At 39.9% G+C, this 14,661-nt stretch overlaps 1 protein-coding gene across 1 annotated transcript in view; it reads right to left on the bottom strand.

Annotated features, from left to right (window-relative positions):
* The window catches only part of ARFGAP3 (ARF GTPase activating protein 3), a 35,039-nt gene extending 21,061 nt beyond the window's left edge, over positions 1 to 13,978 (bottom strand). Inside the window, exons 1-5 of the mRNA XM_034063349.1 lie at positions 13,829 to 13,978; positions 7,623 to 7,741; positions 6,379 to 6,451; positions 2,557 to 2,688; positions 542 to 625 (exon numbers count right to left, since the gene is read on the bottom strand). Of these exons, the coding sequence (XP_033919240.1) occupies positions 542 to 625; positions 2,557 to 2,688; positions 6,379 to 6,451; positions 7,623 to 7,741; positions 13,829 to 13,897 (477 nt within the window). The 5' untranslated portion in view covers positions 13,898 to 13,978. The remainder of the gene's footprint in view (positions 1 to 541; positions 626 to 2,556; positions 2,689 to 6,378; positions 6,452 to 7,622; positions 7,742 to 13,828) is intronic.
* Positions 13,979 to 14,661: the final 683 nt, after the last annotated feature.

Here is a 14,661-nt window from a genome sequence, read left to right as displayed (position 1 = left end):
ATGACAATTATCTATTTTTTCAACTACCAGAGGCAAGAGAGTCTCTGGAACATTAATCTGTGAAACAAAACCAGCATCTACCACCTTAAGGATGTAGGATCAAACAAATGAAAACCAACAGGAGCAATAACCTTCAGCAAGTTAACATTTTCAAACAGGATGAAAGATTTTTGAGGAATAAAAAAGAATTGTTTAGCAAATGCTTTAAGAACTGTTAAACTTTACTGATTAAAAACCAAATTTATCACACAGTATATTTAAATCAGAGCACTCCCAATCAAGAAATAATGAGTCCAAATGGAATTGTATGCCTACAAAAAGTATAGTTTCATTCCACATTTAGCTACTATTTATCACCTTAGAAAGTGGCTCACATCCATGAAGAATTTTGAGACCCGCGGAAGGAAAAGCAGATAAACGTTAACTCACTGGCCTACCCTTTCTCTATAACATTTTCCTTCAGGATTAAATCTTCATCATAAACACACAGTTAACCTAGTATTCAGAAAGCTAATACGAATGAAATACAGGTAATCCATACCTTGGGAGAAACATGGGATGCAAAAAAGTCTTCCTCTTTGTTTTGAGGTGACACAGGTGGCATTCCACATCCATCTGTCCACAGCTAGAATTGGAAGAGAGGGAATTTTATATAAAAATTGCATGTATGCATTTCTTTTCCAAACAGACTAATCTTAAAACTCCTTTTTTTTTTCTTGGTACGTAATTTTTCCTTACATATATATGACATTCCTTTTTTTTACTTTCATACATCTTTGATGTGTTCCTTCACATTATTCATTTCCTTCCTAACAAAATGCTCAATATAAGCTCCTTTGCAGCAATACTGTCAATATTTAATATCACTAGACCTTCATAATAAGTTTTTTCATATTCTCATAGAAGGTATTTTTTTCTAATACTCTTGTTTTGCCCAAAGCACAAAAGCCCAAACCAAACCAAACCCGAAAACATAACACTAGCAGTCACTGGAAACAGTTTTCAGAACTGTACCAATGCGGTCTTGTACTCTGATGAATTTTCCCATGTACTCTGAGTCCCATCATCTCTGCTACAGTTAAAGCAGAGTTTTGCAAGATGCTAACAGCTTTGAGCAATGCCTGACCTCAGGGCAGGCTAACAAGCCCACAGTGCCACAGGTATTAGCATTGTGCAAGACAGGTCTATAACCTGTGACCTGCACTCCCACCTTACTCATAGGCAAATCTCATGATACATGACCAAAAATAATGACTGCTGTCAAAAGGGTTACTGAATGTGCAACAGGCTTATCTCACCATTCAAAAATCAATTCTATCCTTAAATTAGAGAAGAAATTTTTTACCATGTAAAAGAGGTGATGGTTGATAATACACCTAACTATCTGAATAATTTACTTCAGCAACTTAGCACATAATCATTTCAGCTTGCACTACATAATTACAAAGTATATTAATTAAAAAAAGCATAATTAATATAGAATAATTTGAGGGAATCCATAATTGAAGCAAGATAAACACAGTTCTTCAAAGTGTCATTTGGGTAATTTATGATCAACTTAAATGCACATAGTGTATCATATTTACTTGAACAGGTTTTATATCTAAAGCTGTTTAGTAAGTAAAATGACATTCTCTACAGTTAGTGATGTGAACTATTGTCTATAACATTTGTAATATAAAATTATTATAATCCATAAAATTTCATGCTATTTGATGCACAGATCAGAAAAACCCCCAAGCCATCTTGCTTTTCTTTTAATTCCCACTCATCTGATCAACTTCAAATGAATCAGTCATGGACTTTAACAAAGTGAAATAAACAATCAAAACATGTTTTCTGTGTACACAGAAGAGAACTGTTGTCAAACTTGTCACTTCAGCAAACCAATTCTGCATACTTCGCTAAGAACGTATTCCTGTCAGCAACCTAACAAAGTTTTGATAGCACACATGAACTCTTTCAGCATTTTAAATGGAAAACAGCAAGTTCAGGACATACATAACCTGCTACGTTTTCAAATATTATTCTCATAGGGCAAAAACCAAACCCACACGTTTACCTGTTCAAATCACATCCCACTTAAATCACAAATATTCTGTAGTTAATTCTATCAACACTTTGACATTTTTATATGCTGTACTTCTCAATAGGAATTCAGTTCCTGACAAGCAAAAATAAAAAGATTTTTGTTATGCAATACCACTAAAATAATTTTGGAGCACAGCTGCAAACAAAGAAGTTTCCATTCTGAAGGATACCTGAAGTTTCTGCCTAGAACCCACGTAAGTTACTGCAAATGTTAATGTTCTGAATTAGAAATTAATGATCCTGAGTTATCCAGTTGAGCTCTAGCTCAATATTCTTTTTCCAAACAAAAAGAACGTATGCTACCAACAGTTTACTCCCCAGCTTGCCTATTCACTGTAATGTGTATCAGTACCTGCCAAAGACAGATAATCTTTTGCATTACTAATTGGAAACTTAAAATTACTCCAAGGGAGAGAAGATAAAGATTTTCAGAAATCTTACAGGCACAGGACACATACTACTCACATCAGTACCGTACTTTCTTGTTGCCTGTGTTGCAAGAGATTTAATCTTCTCTTTGTAAAGCTGAGCAACCCGACTGTTGTACTTTGCATTGGAATCATTTGTTGTGCATCCGTGTTGATGGAAAAAAGCAGACTGTGAAGCAGAACACAGAAAATGCCATGAGAAACAGGTTTAAAAACTAATGCCACTTAACATAAAAATATACTGCAGTGCAGCAAAATATGCTGCTCCTCTATCTAAATCCAACCTTTTCAATTATGAAGTCCATGTAGATCTCCAAAATACAAAGAGAATTCCATTCTGGCAACCTCTTTACATATAAATAACATAGAGGAAAATCAAATACATTAGTGGGATGCTTCAAAAGCATCTACAAGCGCAAGTTTGCCATCATATAAAAAAAATCCTATTTCTGAAATTAAGTGTAGAAAGGAAGAGGTAGAATTGATTGCCAATACCTGTGCTTCAAAGGACATTCCTAAATATTCTAAAAGACATTGCTTGGCTTCATCTCTACAATGTATATTCAATAGCATCAAAATGACTGTATAAAAACTGTCTTCCTTCAAAAGAAAAGCATGCGAATGCACATATATATGTACCCACATGTATTTTTATGCTTGTGTATTTATACAAAAATATAGCTATATAAATGAAAAAACCTATTCCGATTTAGGCTCTTAAACCAAAAGCAAATCAATACATTTACATTGGAGTTTCACAAGCTCTTTGAAAGATTAAAAAAAGCCCCAAACAAATAACAATTTTCTCAATATCTAGAATTGACTAGCAAACCAAATCATATGTTCCTGCAGAGAAGTGCAGGACAGACTGTTTTATGGTACCATAAAACATAATAAACAAGTTTCTGATAGGATCAGCAAGTCTAGATAACCTAGGGTTATGGCCTTATACGCTGGAACTGCAAAGCATAAATCTAGTAGTATATAAGTACCTGACTTTGTATAGAAATTAAGCAACAACCATAAAGGAGAGAAAAAAACGCCAGTCAACTTCTGTGATTCCAACAGAAACAGCTGTAAACATCACAGATGCCAAAAAGATTGTACATTTTTGTATTTAAATACATAGAATCATAGAATATGGAAGGTTGGAAAGGAACTTCAGATCACCTAATTCCAACCCCCCTGACATGGCCAAGGAACCCTCACACTAAACCATGTCACCCAAGGCTTCATCCAACCTGGCCTTGAACACCACCTGGAATGGAGCATTCACAGCTTCCTTGGGCAACCCATTCCAGTGCCTCACCACCCTAACAGTAAAGAACTTCTTCCTTACATCTAACCTGAACTTCATCTGTTTAAGTTTGAACCCATTACCCCTTGTCCTATCACTGCAGTCCCTAATGAATAGTCCCTCACCAGCATCCTTATAGGCCCCCTTCAATGAGGTCTCCATGCAGCCTTCTCTTCTCCAGGCTGAACAGCCCCAACTTTCTCAGCCTGTCTTCATACAGGAGGTGCTCCAGTCCCTGATCATCCTCATGGCCTCCTCTGGACTTGTTCCAACAGTTCCATGTCCTTTTTATGTTGAGGACACCAGAACTGCACACAATACTCCAAGTGAGGTCTCACGAGAGCAGAGGGGCAGGATCATCACCTTTGACCTGCTGGTCATGGTCCTTTTGATGCAGCCCAGGATATGGTTGGTTTCTGGGCTGCAAGCACACACTGAAGCCAGCTCATGCTCAGTTTCTAATCTACCAACACCCCAAAGTCCTTCTGCACAGGGCTGCTCTGAATCACTTCTCTGCCAACCTGTAGCTGTGCCTGGAATTGCTCCAACCCAGGTGCAGGACCTTGCACTTGGCTGGGTTAAACATGCACCTACAAACTTGATATTTAGAGCTTTTGGGTTTTGGGGGTTTTTTTTGTTTGTTTGGTTTTTTGTTTGTTTGGGGTTTTTTTGTTTGGGGTTTTTTTGTTTGGTTTTTTTTTTGCTAAGCCCTAATTCCAGTCATTGTAGAGATTTATTCTACAAGAGCAACTAAGAACACTTCAGATTTACTAGCAAACTGATACATAGCTATGAAGCACAGCACTGCTGTTCTCCAATATAAGGCATCATCAGGCAATTACAGAATACAAATTATTAGTGTTAATCTGACAGTGCCTCTAAACATCAGTTAGCAAAAACAGAATCTGGCATTTAATTTGTGACAAAAAGAGATAATTTTTTTTTGTGCAATTAGAAGAAAAATGCTAATGTTACTTCTCAAAATGTCCAAACAGTTTACTAAACCGGTCTTTAAAGTCTCAAGTATTCATTTTCCTAGGTATCCAAAACAGGCCATTGTGAATTTGAGGTATGTGAGGGGTGGCTGTAGGTATATTACACCCCTTGGTAAAATACAGAATAAGAAACAGTGACATCCAAGCAAAAAAGACAAAACCTCATAAAATAAAACAATAAAGCTTTACTGTTGTTGTTCTGGTAATAAGCTTTCTAAGATTAACAGAAGTACTTTTCAAACTTTGACATCTTCTTTCCAACTACCTTAAATTCTTTGTATTGTTAAGTTTACATAATTTAACCAAAGCTTTTAAGCCTTTGCCTAAAAAAGAAAATATTTTTCATGCAAAATCTCTGTCTTTTGATTTGTTGAAATTTGTTTGATGTACTAAGTGGCATAACAGAAACTCAATGAGGAACTTCATATAACAGCAGTATTAACATAGAAAGATGTAACTTAAGAGTAGGCAGAAGAAAAAGAGGGAGAAGACACCATGCAACTGTTCAGATCTGTAAGACAGAGACAGAAACCTGAATGCCTAATACAAAGAAAAAGGTTTTACTGGAAAATGCAAACGTGGGAGGTAATAATCATCCCAAATTCATCCTTTTTTAATGGAAATAGGAAAAAAAATAGCAGAGTATTAAACTGTTAGAAAGGAAAATGATTGTTAAGAAAATTGTTAAGAAAAAGCCTATGGAAAGCAAGTTTAGATGAAGTTTCTTCAAGAAATGTTATGGACAAAACATAAATAAAGAAAGATAAGGGGAAGCTTTCAGGGAATTAGAAGAAAAGTAGAAATTTCTTAGGAAAGTTGCATGTTTCCACACTGGGTGGGTCAATTTAGGGAAGTAATCTCAGTTATGGGTTGTTAATCTTTGAAAAAATATGGGAAAACAGGCAATATTCCAGAAGAGTTGACAAAGGAAGACATCCTCCTATGAAAAGGAGATTGAGAACAATGTACCTGTCAACATAACCTCAATTTACAAAAATATTGTATAACTAACTTATCTGTAAGTACATAAAAATTCAAACTGAAATAATAGCCAATATGAAACGGACCATACTAAAACACTATTTCCTCTCCAAAATACATTTATATGTCAGTATAGCATATCTTATCTTGGCTTCAGTTGTACCTCCAGAGTAAGTCAGATCTTATTTCAGTGTGACTTTTCACAATTACATGATTTTTGGCATTATATTTTCATAAACCATGTAAGGAAACACAGTCACAGAGAGATGACCATAAGGTAAGTTTACAAGCTGTTGGTAAGCCATTTTTCAGCAGCTGCCAATGTTTCCCTGTCAAAGTGCAGTGATTTTTATTAATAATTTGTAAGAAAAAATAAAACATTTGCAAATTATACCCGGAAGGAGAAGTTGCAAGTATGGAGGATGAAATCAGCAATCAAAAGAATTCTTAAAATACAAAAAAAGAAAAAAAAGAGGAGAGATGGGACTGGAAAAATAAAACTATTCCCAAGATATGAGCCAGAAAGGACATAGCTTCCAAGCCTAACAAGCTTCAATGCGCAAAGCAAATTCTCAAGAGTACATACAGCATTTGCATTTCCTCCAACTTGCATGCATCTCAGCTGAAACCAAGACCAATTGGAATCCAGTTCTGTAGATCTAAAAGGAAGGAAACATTTTTAATGTTATCTCCCAAGCCATTTAAAATCTCTTTACCTTTTTTATTTGTAAAGTGTTTGTCTCCCCCCTTTTTTATAAAAAAAAGTGAAAACATGCATCTATTAAAAAAATAAATGTGATAATACACAATGTGCAAGAGAAGTTAATAAAGCCATGTAGAATTGCCACTGTAAAAGCTTGGGAAATAAAAAAAGTACCCTCTGTCAGGCTTTCCCTTTTAAAAAGCACCAGTTAGATACATTTTCAGAGTAACATTTGAACTCTGTCAAAAACAAATCACAATTACGTGTAATGGCCAAAGGAACAATTTCAGTGTCATATCACAACCAAAATGAGTGACTATGAGGAGAATTAATACTGTGATCATTAGGAATGGACTTCTGAGATGCCTTTTGCAACACTTGTATACAGCGAAAAGGCAGCAGAAGGAAAATTTTAGTTGATGGAAAACAGCTACTTTTATCTGCAATCCATTCCTGGATGCATTGCTCTCATGCACTTCAAGCAGAACATTGATTACATTTCAAATATGTAATTATTTATGAGGCCAAAAAGGCCCACAAGCCATCAGTTAGGATACTCACCTGAAATGTGACAAGCTCAGGGTGCAGATTTACTGCACCAACTGATTAACTGAGGTAAACAGCTGCCTTTACACTACCCCAGTACTAGCACTCAGGTGACACCACCATGAACTATTTCAGGAAGCAAAGTTGGCAAAGTGCTACTTAGCTCTCTGACTTTGGTTGCTGGGGGCAGATTCTTTTTATGATCAATACACTGTAACACTGTTGATGATGACAAATTAGTATTTCCCCCAGTCTTGATTTGAAGGAATGATAAAGCACTTCAACATGCTCGCATTGCTCTTCATTTTTGTTATCTTCACTGTAGAAACAGACCTGCCAACAAATGTGCACTACTAACACAACAAGCAGGTAATGGGAATGGGTGCATGGTAAAAATTCTGTGAGCCCTACCTACTTACCTAATTCCCAATCAGATGTCAGATAGATCAAAGCCAATACAAACATTAAAAAGGTCTGAGTCAGTAGCTGAAATGATGGGTTTTCCCCTCTGAGCAGGCATCTGAGCAAACAGAAACATTGAAAGATACAATGTTTGCTATAAAAATATACAAGCTACTTACCGAATGAAACTCAAATGAACACCAAGTGATCGATGGGTCCCTGAACAATCAATACAGAGAAAAACTCCATATGTTATGCTTGCCCAGCTAGGGTTCTTTGCTCCGCAGTCAAAACATACCTTAAAGAAATAAAGATCAGTAATCGGCCTTGAGCATAATCACATGTTACAGTTGTGTTACAGGTCATGCTAACATCATTTCAGTGATCAAACTTAATTAACTCATTTTACAGCATTTGTTGACATGATGACTTTCAATTATCCTAATTTTGCAATATAAAGAGGAGTTACACAATCTGCCTACACCTGTGTGTCAGGGCCCTAACTTGACAGGACTACATGCCCTCCCGTTTTCCAACTACATCCAGTGTGGACAGGGACCACAGGCTGAGAAATCAGGCCAGAGAACCCGCATCAGACTAGTACAGATACATGTTTAATGCAGTATTTCCAGCACTACTGAAATAGTTTAAGAAATACTTCCCCAAGGGCAGGCTCTCTTCATGGCATAGGACTGAGCCTCTTCTTTCCTCAAAACATACATGCTATCAGCAGAACTAATGACATGACAATCTACTTTCGTATATAGCATCCTTGATCCTTAGAGCAAGCGACTGAAACCCAGCTCTATGAAGAAAGCATCCACTCTGTGCACTGCATAGCTGAGCTCCCTCTGCCAGACATGACTTTGTATGATGTATTACTGTAGCAACCTTTTGACTGTCCATCATGAACTGGTTAAAAAGCAAACATGTCCACAGCTTCTGTATAGACAAAACCATGACCTTCTTATTCTCTGCCACCACAAAAGGCTCCTAACACTTAGTCAGAAATACAAAAGGTGTGTGTGCCTACATCTCATGTCTTGCAGGTCTGCAAACCACAACTTTCAAGCTCTGTTTCAGCTGTTCTGTTCTGCATTTTGTGCTTCTTTGGCCAAGGAAAACAAAAACAAAAAAATGACCTCATGCAAATCGATGTTTCAAATGCAAGGAAGAACACAAATTTAAACAGAAACTGCTAATCCTAGTTAATGCTATGTGCACATGTCTATCCCTGTATGAATCATCTGGTCAATGCTTTTTTGATGGTATTTATAAATGCTGCAGATAAATACTTCTAAGAGTAAAAGCATCCAACTACAGGTACGGTCACTGGCATCTACTAAGAAATAGCTCCACAGAGAGACAAGCTTTTACACACAAACTGACGGAGTTCAAATCTTCAACCTTATCCTTTAACGTCCTCCTATAAATGTAACATATCCCCAAACAGCAAGGGAAGTTCTAGCTACACACAGAAAGAAAACATAGAGTTTATTCCAAGCCAGCTACTGGGGACATATGGAGCACCCTACACATGCAGACATGGTGCTTTCAGCACCTCTGTCAGATGGAAAAATTTGCACACTTAAAACTAAGACTAAGAAGTCTCCTTGTTAGAAAATCCATCCATACAACTAGAGACTTTTGTCTCTGTTCTTTTTGTACATATCCAGTCAAACAAGCCCTGAGATTGCACTCAGGTCAGCTCACACATCATCCACTCAAATTAATTTCAAGTCCATGCCCAGGAGCAGTTTCAGGCTAAACTCCTTGTTTTAGTGTGGGTCTATTTAGCTTGTACAGTCCAAATTTATCAGGCACACACAAAGTTCACCAGCAGATCTCAGGATTACATACATCTGTATGTACAGATGTATGTAATCATACAATGTATGTACACATATACATACATTACAGACATCATGAGTCTGAGCTTCAATTAGACTAATAACCAGTTATACAAACAGAAAGCACGGAGGTCACAGTTTCTGACTCTGTGAGTCCCCTCTTCCTCTCTCAACAGAGATGTAAGATTCATGAAGTCATTTATGTATCCCACTACTGTATGTGGAAATGAAGTCATTCACTGACATACAGCAGAAAGAAGAAATAAGATAAAAGCTACACAGAATGATTGATGAAAGGAGGTGTTAGAGGGAGTCCCCGAAACAAGCACAGGTGGAAGAATTATATAAGGGAGGTAGGGAAAAAGAAGAATGAGTAACACTTCATGCATGCCATATTCTCAGAAAACACACAGCCTTTGCAGTTGGAACTCTGTCTTTTTCCCAATTCTCTTCATTCTTTGAAGTAGTGCCTTTAAAACAAAAAACAAGCTTCATCTTCCTTTTAAATTGATTTCCTCTTACAAGGCCAAAAGGAGGATAGGGACAATGAAACAGAAGATTCTGCTTGAAAATGAAGCTAACCAAACAGCCCTGGTCTTGCTTCTATTGCAGAAGAGCAAAGCAGACTTAAGAGTCGTAAGTCTTGTTGAAATTTCCTGGCATACAAATGGGAAATGAGAATCTTGAGTATCGGTGGTGAAAGAAACAGGTTTAAAAAGTTCAGTTACAAACATCCCTAAGGATTCTGCTTCCCTCCCTGGCACAATTATAAGCACTTCCTAGTTTCAACATCTTAGAAGTCCATTGCATCACCTTGGAAGCTAGCTGCCACAAAGCAGGATAGCTCAAGATCTTCACTCATTCAGGATGCTCTATCAGCTGTTTGACAGACATGTGTGAAAATTTTTCATATTAATAAAACATGCAGCTTTTAGGATTGTGATGCAAGAATTAAATATATATATATATAAATAAATCAAACCCCATTTCAGAGCTATTCTATGAAATTGTTTCAATTTTAAAAACAGATAAGGTGTATTTTCTGTACTGATTTAGGTGCAACTAAAATAACAAAATAATTATATATAAAAGATCTATTTGAAGGATATGCTTAAGTAATGTATTGTGTTTAAAATACACTTGCAATCTTTTTGCTTATTTTGTGTTAAAGCATTCAGAGCAGTAAAGGTGTAACATTCACTTTGGAAAAAAAAAACAAAAAACAAACCAGAAGAAGTCCTAATGGAGATATTTGCACAGAGCAAACACAAAGGTTTGGGTATAGCCCTCAGCAAGTAATCATTAAATCCTACAACATCTACCTTGCACAAGATGTCTATGTTAATAAATAAAAATATAATATGTATTGCTATTGGACATGGTAACTGTTAGCCTATAAAAACGTTAATTTGGGCACTTCTGAAGATGTGAGCAGGTTCAGAAAGCAAACCCACTTATCCCTGAGGTCATGGTTAGACATTTTCAACCTCTACACAGACACTTTTAACCTCCCATATAGCAGGACTGCTGCCCCAGTGTAGCTCTGCATTTGCTTGTGCTTGTCACTCCAAGCATGCCAAGCTCCAACACTAAACTCAGGAGCCAGTTTCACACTTGGTCAAAGGTGATCTAAATCCAAGCAGCTACTCTCTTAGTAATCTGCCACCATTCCCAGATATGCTTTCCTTCTTCTCCTTCATCAGCAGTTAAGAGTCACACTTGCTGATCATACTGCACTGCTTTGACTTTGAGCAAAGGTAGGTCCAACTCACAGCCCAACCACATGACCAGTAATGCCAATGTATGGGAGGGAACAGAAGTGTTTGCCCTTAGAAGACAGGACTGCCCATTTAGGAATTGTGGTCTTAAACTGACTGACGTGACGTATGATATACTACACTTCATGCTGATGCAAAAAAACTTTCACCCTCCAGCACACATGCAAACCACACAATACACACAGTAGTAACAAAACTGACAGCTGATAAACCACCACCACAACACCCATACTTAGTCTTCAGCCAGTTCAGATCCTTCATCTAGGTGTCCAGGCAGGGACATGAATACTATCATCAACAAAAGAAAGAGCCAGAGAGAATGAAAAACTTAACAATTTCAGAGGATCTATGCCAGATTAAAAGTGACCGTATAGCCTCAGTATATAAGTCTTCAAACCAGGTGGGCTTTACAAGCACTCAAGTTAACAATACCTGGTAGCTTAAGGACTATGAACACTTGCATATGTACAAAATACACCCTATTTGATAATTTTAACATGTTTGTTAATTGCCATCAGGCAGCTCTGTATTAAGTAATACCCATAGACACACCAAGAAGTGAAAAAGAAGCTATTTCTCATGTTATACAAAGTAAAGGAAACTAAAATGAATTTACAGATATGTTAATTTCAAGACAATTGTTCAAATATCAGTTTAAACACACTATAACCGACAAATTACACTGTACATTTAAATGAGAATTACCTTCCTAAACTCATGTGCACTAAGAACCACTGCAGAGCACTAGCAGTGTTAATGTGGATGCCTGCTCATAGCAGGCAGCCAGTAAGCCCCGATGCTGCACAGAACAGACACCACTTCTTCCCAAACTGTATACATAAACACCACAGCTAAGCAAATTACTAAGCATTTAATACAGAACCTTTCCAGTATTTGTACTTTCCCACGTCTATCTTTCCCAGCAGAAAAGCCCTACAAATAAAAGGGGCAGACTGTGTAAGAACACCAGAGAAAGGAAACAAAACAAGATGTGCTCAAACACAACAGGATAAACTGATGTCAGCAACTTTTACTTAAGAAGACTGGTTAGCTACATGGGCACGGGGGAGTTGTGAGGTCCAAGCTGTTTGTTTCCCACTCTCCTCTGTCTTTACAGGTCAGCGAGACTGGGCTTCACTGCAGTGTAATGAGGTTTCTGTGCCTGAGCTCTTTCTTTCAAACTGACTCAGTGTGAATGGCAGCACACACTGTGCTAACACTGCTCTGTCAACATCAGCACTATCATATCTACGTAGCACTAGGTTCGACTGCAAGGCAAGACAGATACGCCTGAGCAACCACAGGTGCCACATCCACCTTATTAAGTCTAGTATGGTAACAATGAGTTCAATACAAGGGAACAGTTCAAGGCATTCCATCCATCCTTAGGCTTTCCCCTCTCACCAGCTGTGGGCAATACCTTCTGATGCTCTTGTGATCTCAATTCAGAAGAATCATCAGAATAGTACTACAGAACTACTCACCTTCTTAAACACAGTGCCAGTTAATTTCAGAAGCTTGTAAAAGATACTCTATTTGAGTCTCTCTGTTAGGACTAAGACCTTTCTTCAATGAACTTTCTACCCCACTGCAAAGGCAGGTTTTAGAAACACTTGTGTTAGAAACCAGCTGGTGAGCATTCGCCTCTGAGCTTTGCTTTCTGAGATACCACATGTGTGTCCATGGCCTGCACAGGATAATTGGTGGATGTCAGTTTTGTACCAAAGGCAGACCTCCAGATATATATTCTCAGAAAACAAAACCACAGTGTTCCTTCATAATGCTAATCCACAGTTTCTTAGTGTACTTTTCAGGTATGTTCACAGTGTATGTCCTAAAGCCAACACAGTGGAGCAGATGGCACTAAAAAGCAGCACAGGAGCACATAACTCCTGCAGGTAGTCCTGCTTTCCAACACTTCTGCTGGGTCACCTTGCAGCCTGAGGCACCTGTCCCATCTCACAGCTAGGCACATCTTCATAGGTAATGGATACTAAAAACCAAACAGGGCTTTACAACTCTGACAAATTAAATCTGGCCCTGGATGAGGCCAGTGTGGAAGAAAACATGGAACTTTTATCACCACGGAAATGACGGTGCCACAATAAGCTTTATTTACTTCACAGAATCACAGAATGGTTTGGGTAGGAAGGGACCTTCCAACTCCCTGCCATGGGCAGAGACACCTTCCCCGAGACCAGGTTGCTCCAAGCCCCGTTCAACCTGGCCCTGAACACTGCCAGGGATGGGGCAGCCACAGCTTCTCTAGACACCCTGTACCAGTGTCTCACCACATCCATAGTGAAGAACTCTTTTGATTTAAAAACAAAGGGGGCAGAGAGGGTGGGTGGAAACCGCCGTTCACCACTCGAAGTTGTGACTGTTTTAGAACTTCCTTTCCATTTTCAGCCGAGCTGACTCCCTCCAGCAATCCCCACACACCTGGCAGCCGGAGGCTCTACACTTCCCTAGTTAAGACCTGAGCCCAGGACGCTCAGCACCCGCCTGCCAGCACCGCTGCCAGGCCGAAAAGGGCTTCCCCCACCTCCAGGCCGGTCGAGCCCGGTGCCGCTGCCCTGCCCGGCACTTCCCTCCTCCCACCGGGTCCCCCGCCGTTGGGCAGCCGGGCCGGGTCGCCGGGGCCGGGCGGGGTGTGACAGGCCGCCGGTAGTGCGACGTGTCACAGCGGCGGAGGCCGGGCGCTGCGGGATCCACACCTCCTCCCCCCTTCCTCCCCTCCTAGCCGGGCGCCCCTACCTTGTTGGTGGGGACGGAGCGGAGCCGCTTGAAGATGGCGGCAATGTCCTGCTTGCTGGGCTCGCACATGGCGGCAGGTGGTGGCGAGGGGAGAGGGCTGCGAACCGGAGCCGCTGCCGCCCGCACTGCCGGGACGCTCCGCTCCGCCTCGGTCCGCCCGGCGGGGCGCGGCCTGCGGTCGCCGGCGTGGCGAGAGGGGGCGACGCTCCGCTGGCTGCCGGTTGCCCTGGAGACGACGGCCCTGCTGCGTCAGCTCCAACGGCCGGCGGCGGGCGGAGAGCCGGGTGAGGGGGGGACCGGCTTTCCGATGGGGAGGGAGCTGGGGGCCGGGGAGACCACCACAGGAACAGCACCTCCCGCTCCGATCAGTGGGGAAGGGAAGCAGACACCTTCCCCTCAAGAGAGGTAACAGAGCACGGTGTTATGCTTGGGACTAGATCTGGTTTTGCTCAACAAGTGGGTTCCAAGTGCTCTGGAAAAAAAGTTAGTTAAAACCATCTTTTCCTCTTCCTTACTGCCAGGAACAAAGCCACAGAACAAAAAGCTTACAGGTTTAAACGGCTTTTGAAAGCAGCATGTTCAGATCATAGATCTGAAAACATGAATCTTCTCAGAACAAGAAACAATAACAAAAATACAACCAGGAAACGTGTAACACACCGGTAATCCATACCTCAAAAGCCTTGAGTGCCTGAAGCATTCTGTGCTGAGTATGGTTCCACTCGGTGACCTGGTGTCAGAGCTCTCCCCCTCACACTCCATCTTACAGGAGCATTATTGCTCAGGGCACAAAGCTCAGCAAGGGCAGGGATGAGCCCTCTTGCTAAAGTACA

Source organism: Melopsittacus undulatus, chromosome 5, assembly GCF_012275295.1.
Source record: "Melopsittacus undulatus isolate bMelUnd1 chromosome 5, bMelUnd1.mat.Z, whole genome shotgun sequence".
NCBI lineage: Eukaryota > Metazoa > Chordata > Aves > Psittaciformes > Psittaculidae > Melopsittacus > Melopsittacus undulatus.
This window is presented reverse-complemented; position numbering and strand designations above follow the sequence as displayed.